The sequence below is a fragment of the Poecilia reticulata genome, chromosome 19 (assembly GCF_904066995.2).
Source record: "Poecilia reticulata chromosome 19, P_reticulata-male-v2, whole genome shotgun sequence".
In the NCBI taxonomy this organism is placed as follows: Eukaryota; Metazoa; Chordata; class Actinopteri; order Cyprinodontiformes; family Poeciliidae; genus Poecilia; species Poecilia reticulata.
The window spans coordinates 25,108,133-25,129,529 of NC_088848.1; the positions used below are offsets into that span (position 1 = coordinate 25,108,133).

The following is a 21,397-nucleotide window of genomic DNA, read 5'->3' on the forward strand; positions in this document are numbered from 1 at the left end:
TAGTACAATTTGTATTATTTATTTAGATTTGATGTTTTGATGTAAGCACTTGGATTTTTATCGATTTATTGAATGATGCTCTGTGTAAATACTTATAAAACTGAATGATCATTCAGGTTTTATATAGTTTTTTTCTTTTCATTCAATGTTTGTTGCAGAAAATCAAATATATGCTGGCAATCGACCAACAATTCAATCAGCAAATCTTTGCTTTTTTTCTCAAGTAGCCCCTCTCACGGAGACTTACATCTTCTGACACCTGGCCCAACTTATAATAACATTAACCAAGTTTGCTGTTGGTACACTTACCTAAAGAATAAAACATGCTCACTACACAACCAGGCTCCAAGAGTTGGTCACAACATGGTACCTTTAAAATTATCTACAACTTTTGTTCCTTGATGCTAACTGTTCAATAATGTTCACTAACAGACAGTACACCTCTTGTAATTGATAAGCTTATAAATGATCATTGTGAAGCATCAGTATGCATTCAAGAAGATCACATAAGTCAGATTTTGTAAAATATGATACTCAAAGTAATCAAAATTATAGTTTCAGGGAACTTAGGCTGTATAAAAGGAATGATTGAAATATACTATGAAAATATTCTATTTGCAGAATCCTGATAATAAAACTTCAATTGTGAACTGAATGATTAGATTGCAATTAGACACAAAAGAATCAACTGTTAATTAGTAATCAAGCTACGGAAATGACTAGCAAGATCTGAATAAACAAAGAAACTTGACTACCTCAAGAGATTTCTCTCGTAATGAACCGTCTGACTTTCTTTAGCCGACTAAATTTAATCTTACCAAATTTTTGCCGTAGAGTAAACATGTACTGAGTTTGAAGCGCGGGTCAGATGCCTCCAGCCGTCTGCTAAAGCTAGACTCCGGCCTTCCTCACTGTAAAATAAAACATTCTGCTTAATTAAAGAGTTCAAGTGAACATCACTTAATTCTCAACAACTTGTTGTTTGCACTCATCTTAAACAAGCGGCAGGAACCTTTGGATTTATAAAAGAAAAAAAAGATGCTTTATAAGTTAATCTATTTAAGTTGAGTCTACAACAACTAGAATAAAATAAAAAGTGAACTATTTGAAAGTGGTGAGGATTTTGGGTGGTAAATGTTTAACATTTTACATACACAGACAAGGGCGTAGGAACGAGTCTGTCATTGGGTGGGACGCATATCGGAAACCTGACAGATCAGTAAATAGCTTGAGCAGAAATGTCAAACAATTATGCCATCAACACGTCAGTAATGCGTTACTCTAATCTGACCCTTGTTTCAGTAACAAATATTCTAACATGTTATTATTTACAATCCAATAATCAGATTAAAGTTATGCATAGTATAATGACCGTCATTCCAGGATGAACACTCACTTTAGAATTTGCCTCACAACTAGCAAGCTACATACTCTGGTAGCACACACAGGCTAACAGATTCTGATATATCTTATTGGTCAAAAGACATTTGATTATTGGTCAAAATGCATTGATATAAATTGACTGGTAAAAAATAGCTCATAAAATAAGACTATGCAGTTTTAAACTCAATACAGCAGTATGACCAACAAAAATAAAATCTAAAAAACAAGTTTTGTTCTTCTTGAACAACTCTCTACATCAGTGCAACAGTTTAATCTACAAAATAAATAAAAATTATACTTTTCACGTCTAACAGACCTTTAACTCCTCACTGTTAACTCAGTCTCACTTTCCAGCTCTGCATTCAGTAACTTACCAAACATGAGCCATAAAAACACTGAGGCAAAAAGCCTAAATGTTTTTTTTTCCTGTCATTTTCAGCCGGAAACATTTAACTGAAATATCTACAGATATGTGTTTCTGTCTCTGCCTCCCTCTGACTCTCTGTAACCTGATGTTCCTGCATGGATTCATGGATTTACAACAGACACTACAGTAATGTACAGTAATGTCAGAATATGAACTAAAGATAAAAAGTATGTTTTTATCATACAGAATGAGAATTTAAACAACTTAATTTTCAGATGTATACATTATTATACATCTCAACTCTACTTACTGTGTAGCAAACATTTTCACAAATTTATTTTTAAACCTCTCCTCAAGCACTTTTCTTATCGTCTCCTAACCATTAACCTTATAGTGTGGAAATAATGAAAAAAATATTGAAACGTTGAAAGAAATCAACTTGACATCAGTCTTCACCTGTTCTCCTTTCTGGTTTTATTGTAATTAATATAATTTTTATATCTTCACACTTTGAAACTCCACCTGGCTCTCCAATGTCTTCCCTGACCTGCTCCTTTCATAATAAAATAGTTTAGTTTATTTAAAAATTAAAAACAAGTTAATACATATTTCAATAAACTAAATGAAGACCTCATCAGAGCTTCTTCACCTGTCTTCATCATTCTAGCACTGCTGTTCTCCTAAATATCTATATAATATAATATACATACATATTAAGTGGTCAGTATGATCAGGTATTGCTCACTTTAAATAATAAAAAGGCTCATTTCGCTGCTATTTCAGTCTCATTCTAAATCATTGTTACTAGACTAGCTAACTTTTAAACAGCAGTACAATTTTGTATCCCAGAATTAAAACCGCTTAACCAAAAAGATTTAGTTCTATATATAAAAGTGAACTGACAACAAGATGTTATAAACATGGCAACATTCCTGACAGATCGTTTACCTCATTCAAAAGGAGTTTCTCTGACTCGTCTGCTGCTGCCTTTACTCTGAGCCGTTCAGAGGGGGGAGGGGGAGGAAGCGCTCTGATGAATGCGCTGTTGTGCGCCTTCAAAATAAAAGCATGCGAGTTGAAGATTTAAAAATTCTTCGCAACTGCGGTGAAATTATTTGGGGGGACGAATGTGACTGTCTCCAATATTGGGGGGGGACATGTCCCCCCCGCTTCCTACGCCTATGTACACAGACATTACTCCATTTCTACTCAAGCAAATCGAAAGGTTTTGAACAGTACAACTGTGTCAAGTAATAACCATGTATTTTTTAATCTATCTAGTAAATATAATTATATTGCTGCTGCTGCTGTAAGCAGAAAGTAAAATACATTTTGCATTGAATACTATTCTGGATGAGTTTAAGTTGCTTGCTGGTCTTCAACATGCGTTGAATGCAGGATCTGGTTTCTCATACTTTAACCCGCCCAACTTGCACCTGATTGGCATGTTAGCCTTTCGATTCCCTCCCAGTGAGGCGGTGCGTCACAAAACAAGCTGTTTGTCAAACTGTTGATCTCCCTTATGGTTGTTTCAGAAGATGAGAAGATATGGTGACTGAATTTTAGACACTAGCAGACAGCTCATCCAGCTTTTTTACTAAATGGCAGTCCTGTCTGGGGTTTTATGCCCCTGGTATGGTCACCCAATGCAGACAGGTCGTAGGTGAGGAACCAGACGGAGCGCAGCCTGAAGACCCCTATGATGAGTAATGACATTGGGCTTGGTTTTCCCTCGCCCTGACGCGGTTCACCGGGGCCCCACTCTGGAGCCAGGCCTGGAGGTGGGGCACGATGGCGAGCGCCTGGTGGCCGGGCTTTTACCCACGGAGCCTGGCCGGGCTCAGCCCGAAGAGGAGACGTGGGTCCCCCTTCCAATTTGCTCACCACCTGTTGGAGGGGCCAAAGGGGTCGGGTGCGTTGTGTTACGGGCGGCAGCTGAGGGAGGGGACCCTGGCGGTCTGATTCTCGACTGCAGAAGCTGGCTCTTGGGACGTGGAACGTCACCTCTCTGGTGGGGAAGGAACCGGAGCTAGTGTGCGAGGCTAAGAGGTACCGGCTAGAAATAGTCGGCCTCACCTCGACGCATGGCTCTGGTTCTGGAACCAGTCTCCTTGAGAGGGGCTGGACGTACTTCCACTCTAGAGTTGCCCACGGTGAGAGGCGCCGGGCAGGAGTGGGCATACTTGTTGCCCCCCATCTCGGCACCTGTACGTTGGGGTTTACCTTGGTGAACGAGAGGGTAGCCTCCCTCCGCCTACGGGTGGGGAGACAGGTTCTGACTGTTGTTTGTGCTTACGGGCTGAACAGCATTTCAGATTACCCACCCTTCTTGGAGTTCTTAGAGGGGGAACAAGGGAGAGCCCCTCCTGGGGACTCCCTTGTTCTGCTGGGGGACTTCAACGCTCACGTGGGCAATGACCTGAGACCTGGAGGGGTGTGGTTGGGAGGAACGGCCCCCCTGATCTGAACTCAAGTGGTGTTCTGTTGTTGGACTTCTGTGCTCGTCACGGATTGTCCATCACAAACACCATGTTCAAGCATAAGGGTGTCCATATGTGCACTTGGGACCAGGACACTAGGCCGCAGTTCGATGATCGATTTCGTCATTGTTTCATCGGATCTGCGACCGTATGTCTTGGACACTCGGGTGAAGAGAGGTGCGGAGCTGTCCACTGACCACTACCTGGTGGTGAGTTGGCTCCGGTGGTGGGGGAGGCAGCCGGTCAGACCTGGCAGGCTCCAATCTCTGGGGACGAGGTCGCCAGGGTGGTCAAAAAGCTCCTCAGTGGCAGGGCCCCGGGGGTAGATGACATCCGCCCGGAGTTCCTTAAGGCTCTGGATGTTGTAGGGTTGTGTTGGCTCACGCGACTCTCCAATATCGCATGGACATTGGGGGCAGTTCCCCTGGATTGGCAGACTGGGGTGGTGGTGCCCCTGTTCAAAAAGGGGGACCAGAGGGTGTGCTCCAATTACAGGGGGGTCACACTCTTAAGCCTCCCTGGTAAGGTCTATTCGGGGGTCCTGGAGAGGAGGGTCCATTCAGGAAGAGCAGTGTGGTTTTCGTCCTGGTCGTGGAACACTGGACCAGCTCTACACCCTCAGCAGGGTCCTGGAGGGTGCATGGGAGTTCGCCCAACCAGTCTACATGTGTTTTGTGGACTTGGAGAAGGCGTTCGACCGTGTCCCCAGGGGGGCTTTGTGGGGGGTTCTCCGGGAGTATGGGGTACCGGGCCCTTTGATACAGGCTGTCAGGTCCCTGTATGACCGGTGTCAGAGTCTGGTCCGCATTGCCGGCAGTAAGTCGGGCTCGTTTCAGGTGAGAGTTGGACTCCGCCAAGGCTGCCCTTTGTCACCGATTGTGTTCATTACTTTCATGGACAGAATTTCTAGGCGCAGCCAAGGTGTCGAGGGGATCCGTTTTGGTGGCCTTAGGATCACATCTCTGCTTTTTGCGGATGATGTGGTCCTGTTGGCTTCATCAGATGGAGCGGTTCGCAGCCGAGTGTGAAGCGGTCAGGATGAGGCTCAGTGCCTCATGCCTCCAAATCTGAGGCCATGGTCTTGAGCCAGAAAAGGGTAGAGTGCCTTCTTCGGGTCAGGGGGGTCATCCTGCCTCAAGTGGAGGATCTTGTTCTTGTTGTCTGGGGATCTTGTTCACAAATGAGGGAAGAAGGGAGCAAGGGATCAACAGGCGGATTGGAGCAGCGTCTGCTGTGAAGCGGGCGCTGTACCAGTCCGTCGTAGTGAAGAGAGAGCTGAGTCAAAAAGCGAAGCTCTCGATTTAACGGTTGATCTACGTTCCCACCCTATTCTATGGTCATGAGCTTTGGGTCATGACAAAAAGAACGAGATCACGGTACAAGCGGCCGAAATGGGTTTCCTCTGCAGGGTGGCTGGGCTCTCCCTTAGAGATAGGGTGAGAAGCTCGGTCATCTGGGAGGGGTAGAGCCGCTGCTCCTCCACATCGAGAGGAGCCAGTTGAAGGGGCTCGGGCATCTGGTCAGGATGCCTCCTGGACGCCTCCCTGGTGAGATGTTCCGGGCACATCCCACCGGGAGGAGGCCCCGGGGAAGACCCAGGACGCGTGGAGGGACTATGTCTCTCGGCTGGCCTGGGAACGCCTTGGGATTCCCCACGAGGATCTGGAAGAAGTGGCTGGGGAGAGGGAAGTCTGGGCCTCCCTTCTGAAGCTGCTGCCCCCGCGACCCGACCCCGGATAAGCGGCAGAAAATGGATGGATGGATGGCAGTCCTAAAAGTATATATCTTTAAATTATGAATAAATATGTACAATTTCATAATTATTTGATCCAGCAGTTATAGAAGTTTGATAATAATGCAATTCAGGGATTGTGGTTCCTTAATGTCAGTGTTTCTGCTACTGGAATGAGAGAGTAAGAAGACAAGGAATAGGGTTAAACGAGGATTTAGAAATAAAATAGTTGATAGTTGTATTTACTGGGCTATGACTAGTTATCAGGACAGAATGAGACCTGTAAAACTGATGGGTCCATATTACCCAAGAAGAGAAGCGGGTCAGGGGGGTCATCCTGCCTCAAGTGGAGGATCTTGTTCTTGTTGTCTTGTTGTCAACTGCTCCAACAATTTATTACTCTGTAGAAAATATGTCTGGACACAAGGAGCAGGAACATCACAACATCAGATGTATTTTTCATCCATATATCAGTGATTTAAAACTATTTTTAATTTTTGATACCATATGGCAGACTGCAAAGTTGTGCATGAATGTAAAAGTCAATTATTTTCTTCACTGATAGAAAAGTATGTATTACTACTACTAGTATATCAAGCTACAAAGAACATGAGGCAGATGAAATACAATAGTGGCGCATACATTTTTAATTATTCTTTTGTTATTCTAAACCTATATAGTTGCTGAAAATGTAACGTTCCTGTGAATCTGTAAATTTTGATTGTGGAAGAGTTTGCTCATCTAGCTTTATTTTCCTGACCCAGATTCAGGAGCAAGAATGTTTTACACAAGCTTTTTTTGTCATGACTTCATGGTGATTATTATGCTTGTTTTTAAACTTTTTAGACTTTATGTACTGTGAATTATTCTGAACAGGATATTATGACTTATGTCTTTGAAAATTGCTTCGTAAGTAAAACTTAACATCATGGTTTCTGACAACAGCTCATTATTGCAAGGGATGACCTTTACCTGCTCAGACACCAGACTATGGTACGTGGGAAAATGTATTGGAAAGACATATTTTTAGTTTTACCTCAAAAATGAACTTTTGATCTTAAAAAAATATCTTTGCGTGCATCAACCTATAAAACATTGCTCATCATTTCTCTACAATCCAGTCCGTTGGGCAAATTGTAACCTTTCATAATACAACTCAGTTGATTTATGTAACACTAATTTACTATAAGTCATCTCGAGACAATTTACAAAAAAGTCATTTCCATTCTACTTAACAGTGCAGCAATTTAAATTTATTAAGTCATAAAAAAAAAATAAGTTATTCGAGTTAAAAATGCAGATTGCATCATGTCATTGACTTGTTACTGACTTGACTTGTTTATATGCTTCCCCCCTCTTCAAAATACTTTTACCCTGTAATGACTGATTTTATCCATATTTTCAGGGGAACATTGTGGAACCAACATGTAGTTTGCTGCCTTCCTTTTTGTTTTCTTTATTACTGGATACTATTGGAGTTCCATAAAGTCTCGTAGTAAAAGTCACATTAAGAGACAATTAGAACGCATCATGCCGAACCGATCCTCCCCACAACCATCCTCCAACATTTGTTTAACATGTCAGAGTTTTAACATGAAAGAAAAACACGGAGTACATCCGGTAAAATTGTTGCTTTATAAGCCACAACAAGTGTACATTTTATCTTTAGGTTTTACGTAACACCATGCTAACAAGCTACATGATTGTTGGTAAATAATATCACACTGAACACAAATCCTAATCATCAATCTCTATGGAATCTGCTCCTTTCTTCTTCTGCAGGCCCTGGATTAACAAGAACAACTGATGTTTGTCCGTTCTTTAAGAAAAAAAAAAGTTTGGTTTCTTTTACATTGTTGTTTTTAGAGCACACAAATGATACAGTACTTAATAAATTACAATAAAAGTTGCTCATTTACATTATGTTTGTTTAGTCACAAAATGAAAGTTATTAGTTATACTCTACTATTCAGAGGGGAAGGTTTGTAGACATTTTAATGAGATCCAAATTTGTAAAAAGTTTGGACAAACCTTAAAGTGTATTCATCTCGTGGAGCCGTTTCAGTGAAGTTAGTGTTTGTGGAGGGAAACTTGCTGTTGCTGTTCTGCTCAGTCATAATGTTACTAATGTCAGAAAAATCTGCTGTCATGTCATGAGCTGGTAAAAAAAATCAACAAGCATGTTTGCAAAACAAGAAGTCGCATCGTAGTTTCACTTAAGACTTATGAAATAGTTTCATGGTTTTGGTTATGGTTGTAGAATTTAAACTGAGGTAACACTGAACAATAAATCGTTGGGTAAATAGTGTGAAAAAGAGGAAATATTAAAGACATGCTAACCTAAATGGCTGCAAATGCATTATTGCTGAAAATAAATCAAACTCATGTGGCATAGTGTAATGATTCACCTCTCTGCAACACTCTGAGTCACCAAGCTTTATACTTTTCAAACCCTTATTTGGTCAGTTTGATTTCAGAAGAGCCGATGACATTTTTTATTACAGAAACATAAAATGTACTCTTTTAAAATTTACTCATCTTTAAAAGATGACTAGAAGACACACTGCGTACACTGACAGTGATGAGTTCAGCCAAAAGTAAAACATTCAGGATTCCCAAAGAGATAGACACACAGAGGCAGAGCTTCTCTTTGCTCGAACCTTAACAAAAACCTGAACCGTAGCAAAATGTAATGCAATACATACTAGATTTATCTGTAACGTTTTTCTTACCTGTGTGATTAGATGCAGTGTATTCAACATAAGAAGTAACATATTTTAGAGATAGCAGTCAGATAAAGAAATTCATGAGTGCGGTTTCAGTATTATTTTCTTAAATATCTTACACAACATAAGATTCTTGAAGGTTTCAATAGTTTCATAAGTTCATATTTGCTGATTCGGTTCTGTATCAATGAATATTTATTTCACCTTATTCTTTGTTTTTTTCCTTAAGCTTGGATAATCCTACACATAATAAACACGTTACACTTTTCTATCAGTGAAGAAAATAATTGACTTTTACATTCATGCACAACTTTGCGGTCTGCCATATGGTATCAAAAATTAAAAATAGTTTTAAATCACTGATATAAGGATGAAAAATACATCTGATGCTGTGATGTTCCTGCTCCTTGTGTCCAGACATATTTCCTACAGAGTAATACATTGTTGGAGCAGATGACTGGTTCTCTTCTTGGGTCATATGGACCCATCAGTTTTACAGGTCTCATTCTGTCCTGATAACTAGTCATAGCCCAGTAAACTCAACTATCAACTGTTTTATTTCTAAATCCTCGTTTAACCCTATTCCTTGTCTTCTTACTCTCTCACTCCAGTAGCAGAAACACTGACATTAAGGAACCACAATCCCTGAATGGCATTAATAATCAAACTTCTATAACCGCTGGATCGAATGATTATGAAATTGTACGTATTTATTCATAATTTAAAGATATATACTTTTAGGACTGCCATTTAGTAAAAAGCTGGATGAGCTGTCTGCTAGTGTCTAAAATTCAGTCACCATGTCTTCTCATCTTCTGAAACAACCATAAGGGAGATCAACAGTTTGACAAACAGCTTGTTTTGTGACGCACCGCCTCACTGGGAGGGAATCGAAAGGCTAACATGCCAATCAGGTGCAAGTTGGGCGGGTTAAAGTATGAGAAACCAGATGCTGCATTCAACGCATGTTGAAGACCAGCAAGCAACTTAAACTCATCCAGAATAGTATTCAATGCAAAATGTATTTTACTTTCTGCTTACAGCAGCAGCAGTAGTAGCAATATATTTACTACATAGATTAAAAAATACATGGTTATTACTTGACACAGTTGTACTGTTCAAAACCTTTCGATTTGCTTGAGTAGAAATGGAGTAATGTCTGTGTATGTAAAATGTTAAACATTTACCACCCAAAATCCTCACCACTTTCAAATAGTTCACTTTTTATTTTATTCTAGTTGTTGTAGACTCAACTTAAATAGATTAACTTATAAAGCATCTTTTTTTTCTTTTATAAATCCAAAGGTTCCTGCCGCTTGTTTAAGATGAGTGCAAACAACAAGTTGTTGAGAATTAAGTGATGTTCACTTGAACTCTTTAATTAAGCAGAATGTTTTATTTTACAGTGAGGAAGGCCGGAGTCTAGCTTTAGCAGACGGCTGGAGGCATCTGACCCGCGCTTCAAACTCAGTACATGTTTACTCTACTGCAAAAATTTGGTAAGATTAAATTTAGTCGGCTAAAGAAAGTCAGACGGTTCATTACGAGAGAAATCTCTTGAGGTAGTCAAGTTTCTTGTTTATTCAGATCTTGCTAGTCATTTCCGTAGCTTGATTACTAATTAACAGTTGATTCTTTTGTGTCTTATTGCAATCTAATCATTCAGTTCACAATTGAAGTTTTATTATCAGGATTCTGCAAATTATTTTTACTTGTTTTCTGTAAGTAAGTTAAGTTAAGTCTGATTTACAATTACTTCATTCCTAGGTTTTCTGACATTAGATGGAACACCCTCACTGATCAGAACACGGCGGCAGAAATGTGAAGATGTGGATATTGTTTCTTTGCTTTACAGTGTTTTCAAAACTATTAATGTCGGCAAATCTGGGGAGATGTGTGTTTGGGAATTGACATCTGTACAATTTGGGAAGTTCTAACTTTTGGATTAACGAATGCTTTATTTCACATGTTGGAGTGTCACAAACACATTACAGGTCGACTGTTGAGGATACATTTCTGTTCCTGTTCCCCTGACAGTGTTTGGGGAGAAATCACACCTGAGTGGTTTGCTCAGCTTGTGGTTCATCCTGTGTTTTCTTACAATGAGATGTGAAAGACTGCTTGAGTGTGAATGTGAGTGAATGTGTGTGCAGATGGCCTCTGATGGTTTTTCTTTTCACTTTAGTGAGTAGCTGTGTGCTATTTTAAAAAATTTTTCTCTTATTTTCCACTATTTCCACACAGTACATTTTTTATAGATTTCCCTTTACTACTGTTTTACACACAATTATTTAGGTGTTAATGCTACATATTTTGGTATCATAATCTGGTTAAGAGACTCATCAGCTTGCACAGTTAAATTAATGAAACGTCAGGAGCAATAACACTTCAGCCTTGGCTTACAGCAGATACATTTCCTGATTGCAAGACTGTCTTGGCCGTTATGGTTTTTTCTTTTTTATACATTTTTTTTTTCCTCTGACATACTAACTAACTACCACACTAACTGGCTACCTGAATACTAACTAACTACCACACTAATTGGCTACCTGAATTAACTGTTTTATATGATACATGGGTACCTAATTGGACGTGTTGAAATTTTAGTGTTATGGGGACAGTTCTTCAAATCTGGTGTTCCACCTATAAATTTAAATTTTTTTTTTTTGAAATATGTAAAACACAGGGGGGTTTATAACGATAACATCTTACTGATAGAACTTTGAAATTTGAAACATTTCAGTCTATTTTGAACATTAGATGGATAATTGGAGAAATGGTGGAACATCTTACAATGTTTTGGTTTCAGTTAATTATTTTAACAGCAACATAGATTCAAAATTGTTTTCAAAATTATAATTTTATTAAATCTACAGGGGAGAAGGGAAAATAGACCCTATTCGAATTGGTCAGTTTATAGATATGGTTACTTATGCATTGATCAATAATTTCACTTTTTCATTCGACAACAGTGAATTTTTATTTTAGGTAAAGACCTTTTATACTGCCTTCCTGCTTGACTAAAATACAGTGTCTGTCATGTAGAAACTTCTTACTAAATTAAAATTGGTAATCTACAATTGAACAACTTCAAACAACATCTATGTCATGTTTATTTACATTTAAAATAGTAGATGGATTTCTGCGTCATTGCTGATTCTTCAATTGTGCAGTTACAGTTGGGTGTAAATTATTAATTTTAAGGAAAGTGCAATTGAATCACAACTTTTAAAAATGTTAATACTAGGGCATTCTAGATTTTGTTCAAATTCTTTAGAGAGTTTGTGAGAGGTGAATTTTAAATTTTGTAGTTATCTGGCACGAGCGGAGTGAATGTCACAGAGGTACTGACATTTTCTGATTCCAACAGTAAGTGTCAATACTGTCTTAATTCTGGCACATCTGATGGTGTATCATTTAACACATTTCTATTTTTTTAAGTTCAGGATTTGAAGTGGTTAGCCGTTTCTCATGACAACAACAACAAAATCCAAAAGCCACACGGGGGGATGCATCACAAGATAAAATTTTAAAATTTTATTTATAATGGTTAAAGTAAGCAAACATTTTCATAGATTTTTTTTAATTTTTCTATTACTTTGTTGTTATTTTTTCGCTCTCTGCCAGAGCTCCTGCCCGTCTTTTGAAGCTCAGACACCATGGGATGACGTGAATCAGGGATCTTTTTGAGTTCCACATCAGGCCACTGCTAAAACAATGCCCATCTTCTGCTGGACTGCTCTATGAAACCCAAAAGCAGTCAAAGAATTAAGGTCAGTGAAGAAAGAACTGTTTTCCTGTTGTCGTCTCAAGGCAAAGTGTTGCTCCCAAGGCCTGGCAACAGATGTCTGCGTTGGGTGTTATCTTTCACACCTGGCTAAGAACGGAAGGGACTCTGCGACACCTGTGGGGGTCTTCTACGGCCGGGAATCAACGGGCAGTCGAGAACACACAAAGAGCAATACCCTCTGACTGAAGCGAGGTGGGGCTATGAGTCACTTATTGCTCTGTGACGTTTGTCCACCCTGCTCTGTCGACACAAAAGGCTGACCTAGGTTCATCTAAGAGACTGCATTCGATGTCCAGATGTTTCTGCACTCCAGAACTGACTGCTACTCTGGATATCTTCTGATATGGCAGATAAAGGACTGGGGCATGCACTGAGCAGTGGTCCTGTTGTGTGTTCTCACGATTGATCCTGGATTTCTCACTTCTGATCATGTGACCTGAGTACCAGAAGCCCGCTTCTGAGGTTTCCTTTAGTCTGCAGGTTGGAGACTAGAGGGATGCCAACAAAACTTGGTAGTGTTAAACTGGTTCTTTTTAAATTTTTGTATTGTGTGATGCCATGTTTCCTCTCCTTAATTTATGTATAGCACCGACGGTCTCCTGCCTTCACGTCCTGAACCCCTGTTGTTTGACGCTAAAGTGTTAACGATGCCTCATCTCCTGGTGTCAGACCTTTTACGAGTGATTCTGTCTCCCCAATATCCTGATGTGTTTTTCCCGTTGCAGTCTGACAAGAATGGGAAAAGAAATAGCCATTATAATTTTATGATTTTTCTTAAAGTCATATCTGAATTGCATTATGTGCTATGCTTCAATTACAAAGCTAGATGAATTACAATTTATTTGGTTCATATCACAGTGACTATCATTCAGTGAAAACTAGAGTTTAACTAAATTTGAAATTTAAATTTGAAATGCTAAAGTGGACTGAGGGGTGTCTGTAGAACATACTGAGCTAAAGTCACCTAATTACTTTCCTAAATTTTAAAACAAATTTAAAATTTTTGATCGAGGTGTGCAGATCGTAATAGCATCTGGAACACCATGTTTGGATTACATCCGGCTGTGTTACGTGATGCTGAAGTTAGCAGTGCCAGCAGATTATGGCTACTTAACTTGTATGGGATTGGTATTATATTCTATGACAGAACATTTGTTCTGTTATAGAATAAAGAGGGAGAAATAACAAAAAGTTATAAGTTGAATACACTAAACTTAATATTACCTGTCAAATAGTTTATATAAAACAGTGTTTCCTAAAACGGGGAAAGTGATCATTGCATTATTGCATCTCTCTTCATAGGGTTTAAAATAAGTTGTTTAAGTAAGTCATCCAGGAAGGTCTAAAACTAAAAAATTTACGTCATTTAATAAATTTAGTTGTATCAATCTTCTCCCCAAAATTTAAAATATATTGATAATTGATAAACAATATAAAAGGGTAATTTATTATTCAATTAAATATTTCATAAATAGGTTTTCAAAAGAATAAATGGATCAAAGGTAAAAATGGTTGAAATTTTGGGATTTAAAACTGATTAAAATGGGATAAGTCATTTTTTTGATATTTGGTGACACGTTCACATATTATTGTAAAACAGGCTGATCATTATTTAAGGGTTTAAAATGACAAAAATTATGATGATTCAAATTAAATTGGTCTAAATTGGGAATTTAAAATGAACAATTATGGAACTGCTTCTAAATTATAGTTAAGTTTTGGGTTAAAAACGATGGAAAACAATAATTTCTCATGTAAGTCTTATATAAAAGAGGGTCAAAAGACATAAAATACAGCTTTAAAGGAGCAGCTTTTTAAAAGTGCTAAGTTTACTGAATCATAATATACAAGGAAAATTACAGGAAAGTTAATATAAGGAATGAAATTATAATCTGAAATGAAGTTTAAAAAATTAAAACTAAAAGTTACTACTGATAAGTAACTAAAAGTTACTACTGATAATAAAATAAAATAAGATTTGATAACAAGACCAATATATGACTTAAAATAAAGAATAATTAGGATATTAATTAACAAATCAGTTCAAATAAAGCATTAATTCAAGTTGGAAGGAATGACTTATTTTATTTTAAAATATATTAAAGAGCTTTAGATAGGGTGACAGACAGTTCCAGTATGCTGAACCAGCTGATGACCCCCAAGTGAACATCAAAGGATCACAACTTGGTGAAAACTGTGAATCTTCAGCCGTGGCTGGAGGATGACCTCACACCCAGATGCTCATCAGGAATTCTGTCATCAAAGTTGAAAAAGAGGAAATGACCTCTTTGTTAAACTCACCAAAATGTGGGCACAATAATCCCAAAAGTGAGCATCGCTCACTCAGGTGATGAGCCTGAGTTCAAAACTATAAGGAAAATGGGCTGCTGGAGACGAGAGGATCATCTTTGTTTTTTCTCCTATTACCACGTTTTCATATTTCATCTATGACTTGCCAACGAACTCATTTTACTTCAAGGAGCATCAAGGAACACAGAGACACAAAATGAAGATATGTTTGAAAAAAAAAAGTACAACCATTATGACTAATCAATTCTTTCACAGCAACTGGAGGTTTATTGATAGACTGTGAGTATTTTATATGCAGTGTATTGTGTCTAATTGTTCATTCATTTTACGGATAATTTTGGACAAATATTTGTGTATCATCCTATTTACATCAGGAATACTGGATTGAATTTTCTAAAAAATAAAAATAACATTAAGATTTATGGTAAAGTTTCTGTTAAACATTGATAAATTCATGCCTTTTTAAATCAACTTTCTGGTAAGACACGACTCTGGGTTAGACAATTTTGAACATTTATTTTAGGATTTGAATTCTTTATATGATTTTGCTGTCTGACTTGGTTTGATTTTATGTGCAATGAAGATTCCAACATTTTAACAACAAATGTTATGTAGAAGGTACCATACTAAAGGGAGGCTTAATTTTTCAGCTATATGATGGTATTTCTGAATTTGGGGTTATACGTTTTCATACTATATTTTAAATTTATTCTTTAGAGTGTAATCTCTTTGAAGAGATTAAAAGAGGGATTGTTAAGAAAATATATTTAAAATAAGCTAGTTGTAAAACTTAACCATATCTTCAATAATTAGTTAAAATTAATGGTGTTTCAAATAAGGAAATCCACTTCCAATTATATTCACTGTTCAATTGGAGTAATCATTTATCTAGGATATTTCTAGTGAAACATTATACACTAAGTTGAATTAAAATAACTTAAAAGGGTAGTTCTCTTTAATTAAGAACACCGCTAGTTTCCTTGTGTTTGATCACTTCATAAAATTCTAGACAGGGTCATAAAAAACATCTGTCTTTATTTTAATGAAAAATAATACTTCTTTGTCCTTAAAATGAAAACTCGCTAAAGCACACTCCCCCTAAGTTCAATATAGCGTCGAAGGGAAAACACCCCCTCCCGTTTAAAGTGTGGGACCCGGAACAAAAAACTTTAGATTGCCATGAGGTTCCCTTGTGACCTGGTGTTGAGGAAAAATGACTATTTTTAGTGTTTAACACAGTTTAAACTTTTTAGAACGAATTTCTTAATCTTGAACAGGTTTGTGTTAGTGATTTAAAACCCGAAGAACTATTGCTGGGTTAAGTATTTAAAGTACAAAGGAGAATAGAGATCTGCAGGAGAGTTTCTGCTCAGACCCCTGGGGTCTTATCATTAAAGACAGCAGGTCATAAATTAACATATGCAGGAAGGTGGAGGACATTATCACATGAATTACTGTGAGAAAGGGAACTTTGGTCGGTTCACGTAACCAGGATGAGAAGTCTTCCAAACTAACATCTGACATGGTGCAAAAAACTGAATATAACATAAAATGTTTTAAATCACTAACATTTAATTTGTAAGACATTTTTCTTAGTTATTAATAACATGCTTTGACTAAAAATTGTATTATCCCGTTTTAGAATTAATTTAGTCAATGATGAATGTATTTGAAATTGTATTATTTCTGACTATATTAGAATCAAATGAAAATGTTTTGTTTAGTATTAGAAAATACTTAGGTTTATGGTGAATGAATGTTTTAATTCTTATTTGTTTCTAATTCCTAATTAGAAACAGGAATTGTACTTCATTATTTTCTGTTTATTATCTATTGCTTTTGGTTTGATATCAGGACTAAACTTTGGAGATGCTGAGTGCAGAAGAACAAATTGGGTTTTTGGAGAACTTTTCATTGAATTAAAAATACAGTATTAAAGGTTTGTTCCTGGCAGAGCAGAAGAGAAACCAGAATTTCACAGCTACCTGTGAGGTTCCTGCATCTGTTTCTGTTTGCCCAGATGGCTGTAGAGCCGGATAGTGTTAAGAAAATAAATTAAAAATAAGTTAGTTTTAGAATTTATCATGACTTGATTGAAATACCATAATTATAGTTTTAAAATTTATAACATATTCTGACCTATTGATATATTTTACTGTAGTTAAAGCAGATTGTTTGCCAAGATCTCTGATCTGCTCTTTGTCTGTCTGGAAACAATCAGTAGGAAGTTCTAGCTTTTCACATTGATCTGTGAAAACCATAAACCACCATGAATTCAGAGAGTCTGCTTCTACCTTATTTAACAAAAGGTGTTTGATCTTGTGAACAAATTGCGGGACTTTTTCTAAATTTAAAAGGGCCAGAGATGCCTTCCAATTGGTCAAGTAGAGATACGCCTTATTTGAATATATTAAAGAGGAAAACACATCTACAGGTATAAAAGTTTGTGAACAAGAGAAACAATTTAGAAAAAGCTGATTTATTTAATATTTTGTCGTGGTGTGCGGATGTCTATCGTGTGAAGTAAATATTGCTGGTTTGTGATTTTATTTGAGTTATGTTTTGTTTAATAAAATGTTATGCTTTTGGACGTGGAGAAACGTGTTGTCGCGTTTTTTATGGTTCAGCTGATGCAATGACGACTTCAATGAATCCGGGAGTACAAGAGAATATAAGGAGCCAGAAGTTAATGATTTTATTCTCTTAACAGGTTCCAATTGGACCGGCCAAGCGGGGCTGCTTAGAATTCAGCAGCTGATTGGTTTAGAGTCAGCCGTTGGTTGTTTTGCAGTCAGCCGTTGATCGGGTCCAGCTGGCTCTCACTAAACTGTTCTTTTGTAAAGAGTGTTCTTTTTAATATTTTTATTATTTTTAATTTGCGATGAATTCCCCTCAATTTTCTGCTGATACATGGTCCCATGATGAGGTTTTTTTCCCCTCCGTTTACTCCCTGATGAACGAGTACAGAATGAACTAGATCGGTCAACGAGGAAAGAGAAAGTTTTCCGCCGCATCTCTGAGAAAAAGGCTTCGGCCGCTACATCGAAACCTTTGTTTAGTTTCAAAAATAATGACGTCAGGTACAGCTTCGATGCCGCCCTCCGTTATATGCAACCACAACAGGGTTGGAGTACGGGTGGAACCGGACCGAAGCGTGCCGTTTATGGCAAGCAGTTTTAACATAAATTCGGTTTTACCGCCCTTACATTCCAGATATCTCAAATTGTTTTGTGACTAGACGTTTTAGCGATTTAAGATATCTCTAATTATATTTCGACTAGACAAAAAATTATTTGAGATATCTCTAATTACATTCTGACTAGTCGAAATGACGTCAGATTTACCATTGACTTGTATGGAGACTTCAATTCAAGATATCTATAATGAATTACTGACTGTCTGAAATACACATTTCAGATATCTACAATTAAATTATGACTAGTCATAAAGTAAATTCAAGATATCTCGATTTTGGTTTTGACAAGTCATAATTCTAATTAAAGATATCTCGAATTACTCCATAATTTAAGATATCTTAAATGTATTTTTGGATAGGAGATATATAGTTTTGACTAGTGAAAATTAAATTATATCTTAAAAGCAAATAATGACTAGACAAAACTAAAGATATCTTGAATTGTAATATTGACTAGTCTGAAGAGCCCCCTGGTGGTTGAAGAAAAATCTACATATAAACGCACCGGATTATAGACCGCATGGTTCAAAGAGTAGGAAAAAAGCAGTGGCTTATAGTCTGGAAAATACGGTAAATAATAGCTAAAGAAACATAAGCAACCTAGACAGACAAAGAACAACCAGTGACGAGAAATAAACTAGACTCAGAAAGGAAGAACTGAAGTGAAAATGGAAATGAGGCAGAACTAATAGAAAAACTAAGGAACACAAAAAAATGACAGAACCCAAAACAAAACTCAAACAACCCCAGATGTGACAATTACCATATCTTTACAAGTATGATGAATAATGTCAGTTGGTTCACCTTTATCCGGCTTCTTGCAAAAAGCTCCACAATTTCTGTCCTGAACTGGTCTTGATTCTTATTGAGGAAATTATGGACCTGCCAAAAGATGGGGGCAGTCCTTTGTTCCAGTCTTCTACAAGTTGTTTAACATTAAAAGTGGTGAATACAATACCTGATATGTGACAGGTCCTGCATAGTGATGAACAGTGAAGACTGGTATTGGGTTCTTGGGTTTGGTATAGAAGGAGTTGGTTGCATGGTGGTAATGGCATTTCTGAAGGAAGGTGTGGTCAGTAGCCTATAAAACCCAAAAGAAGTATTCAAGTTTCACCTACGTTAAAGCTATTTTTTATTTACATACACATGCACACACACAATTTGCTTTTCCTCAGTGCCTGGCTTCAATTTTGAAAAATTGTTTTGGTTTTTGGTTTGTTGGAATTACAAAAATTATTTCTATTAGTTAAATACCAGAACAACGAGAGAGGACTTTTAAAATGAATTTGTTTTCAACATTTACATACAGCAAAAAACTGTGTGTTTCAAACCCTTTTCAGAAAGCCCAGATGGCAATGTCATAGCTTCATCAACTTTTTTTAGGTTAATTCACAATACATACACACACACACCTACACACACACACACACACGCACACACACACAACTATATATATATATATATATATATATATATATATATATATATATATATATATATATATATACACACACACACACACACACACACAGCGTTAAAAGCTGGGAAGCTCTTGAATTGCTACAAAATGGAGCTGCATTTCCCTCATATTGACACCACGAGAGAGGGCCGTGCAGAGACCACTAAAGCAACAGGTTCTCAAAAAAAAGGGGGCACATCTAACTGCATTTTAGGACAGAATATTAACGCCACACAGCTTTCAGAGTTTAATAAACAATAATAAACAAAACTGTGAGATATACAATCAAAGCTAAGGAAAATCTCTATATAGACCATACAACTATGCATGTGTAAGATATTTTATTAGTAATTTCTTTCTGCAGGTCTATTTTGTTATAGAAAGGTATTGCAATAGTCAAACCTGCACTTTAGCAAGATATGTAAATCAGAGCTAGACCCCAGACATATTTTGTCTTTACAGAATTACACTATTAAAAATATGAACAATGCAACCTTTTAGTGTACTGTAATCTATGAAAGAGCTGCCTGTTTGTTGCACAAGATGGTCCATTCTGGAAAGCGGAGCTGCATCAAACTTCACGTGGAACTGCATAAAAAAAAGCAAAAATTGAATTGTTAATGCATGTCACCATGAGAAACTCCTACCGAGTTTTGCTTAAAAAACCTTGTTTTAAAATTAAAATCAAACTTTTGTTTAATGAAGTAAAAATCTTTTTGCAAAACAAACTTATTTGCGCTTGTCAAAAATCTGCTTGCTATTCCAAGTTTTTGTTTGTGACTCAAAGTTTTCTGATGTATGCAAATAAAAGTTTATGTTTTGCAAATAACTTTTTAAGTTCACGAGACAAAAATGAGTTATTTAATGTAAAAAAAAGTTTTTTAAACAAAACTTTTCGTTAAAAAAAAAGAAATCATTACAATTCCAAAAGTTTTGATTACAATTGTATTTTACTTAACTGAGGTTAGTTTTTTTTTACATTGAATAATTGGGATACAAATTTAACTCCATACTCTCCGAACCAGACCCTAAACTTACTTAAAGTCTGGATTGAGTTTTTTCCCCTTCATTAATGATATGCTTTTATTTTACAATACATACATTATCCATTGTCCAATACATACATTATTGCATAATGTATTAATTATTACATACATTATATCTTGGTAAATCAGTGTGAATTACTTTTAATTCTAAATGAATATCCTTGTTGGACTTTTATTTAAGTACTATTCTCCTTCAAGATACATTTACCCAATGCTAGAATAAATGCAATGTACATTATGCAGCAAAGGAAATTAGAAGATCGGACATATATTCATTATGGAGATTATATGTTTTGGACAGGCTATGTGCCCCGTATTGCATAAGAGATACTGAAGAATGACTGATATTATTAACGATACAGGGAAGAAGCCTTTTAGTTATCTTGCTTTGCTAGCAAAGTCATTAGCTAGCAAGCTAGCTAATAGCACAACAACAGCCTAATGTCTGTATGATAAAAATACTGAATCGATAGATAAGAACAGTTTTTCCTCACCTGGCTGTCTCCTCCCCTCAGTAGTTCTTCAGAAAAAGGCAGAGGCCTGTCAGTGTCTGTTGCATTTCATTACCTTTCTGCTTAAACCGCGACTCCGAGCTGAAGCAGAAACGATACAGCATTCAACGTTTTCCATCATCTGACAAGTAGCAAGTCTACTTCACTTTATTCACCAAAAACTTCTTTTTTTAATTCACCAAAAACTGTTCTGTAATCTGGAACGTTCGCTACGTTGAGCTCCAGTTAGCCGCCGTATCTCACTGCGCGAGAGGCAATTGCATCATGTGTCAAAGGTAAAAGGTAACAAGGTGACCGGAGGCCTCGTGAGGTTTAGCCTTGACTCTGCATAAAGTTAGTGACTTCTTCACACTATGTGCTTCACTGACCCCACTCCATCAGTTTATGTTCCCT

The 21,397-nt window shown here is 37.2% G+C and overlaps 1 protein-coding gene across 1 annotated transcript in view; it reads right to left on the reverse strand.

The window, feature by feature from the left end:
• Window positions 1–21,397, reverse strand: part of myo15b (myosin XVB) — a 192,967-nt gene that overhangs the window by 133,539 nt on the left and 38,031 nt on the right. The window contains exons 16-17 of the mRNA XM_081600474.1: window positions 18,943–19,068; window positions 18,789–18,866 (exon numbers count right to left, since the gene is read on the reverse strand). Coding sequence (XP_081456600.1) covers window positions 18,789–18,866; window positions 18,943–19,068 — 204 coding nt within the window. The remainder of the gene's footprint in view (window positions 1–18,788; window positions 18,867–18,942; window positions 19,069–21,397) is intronic.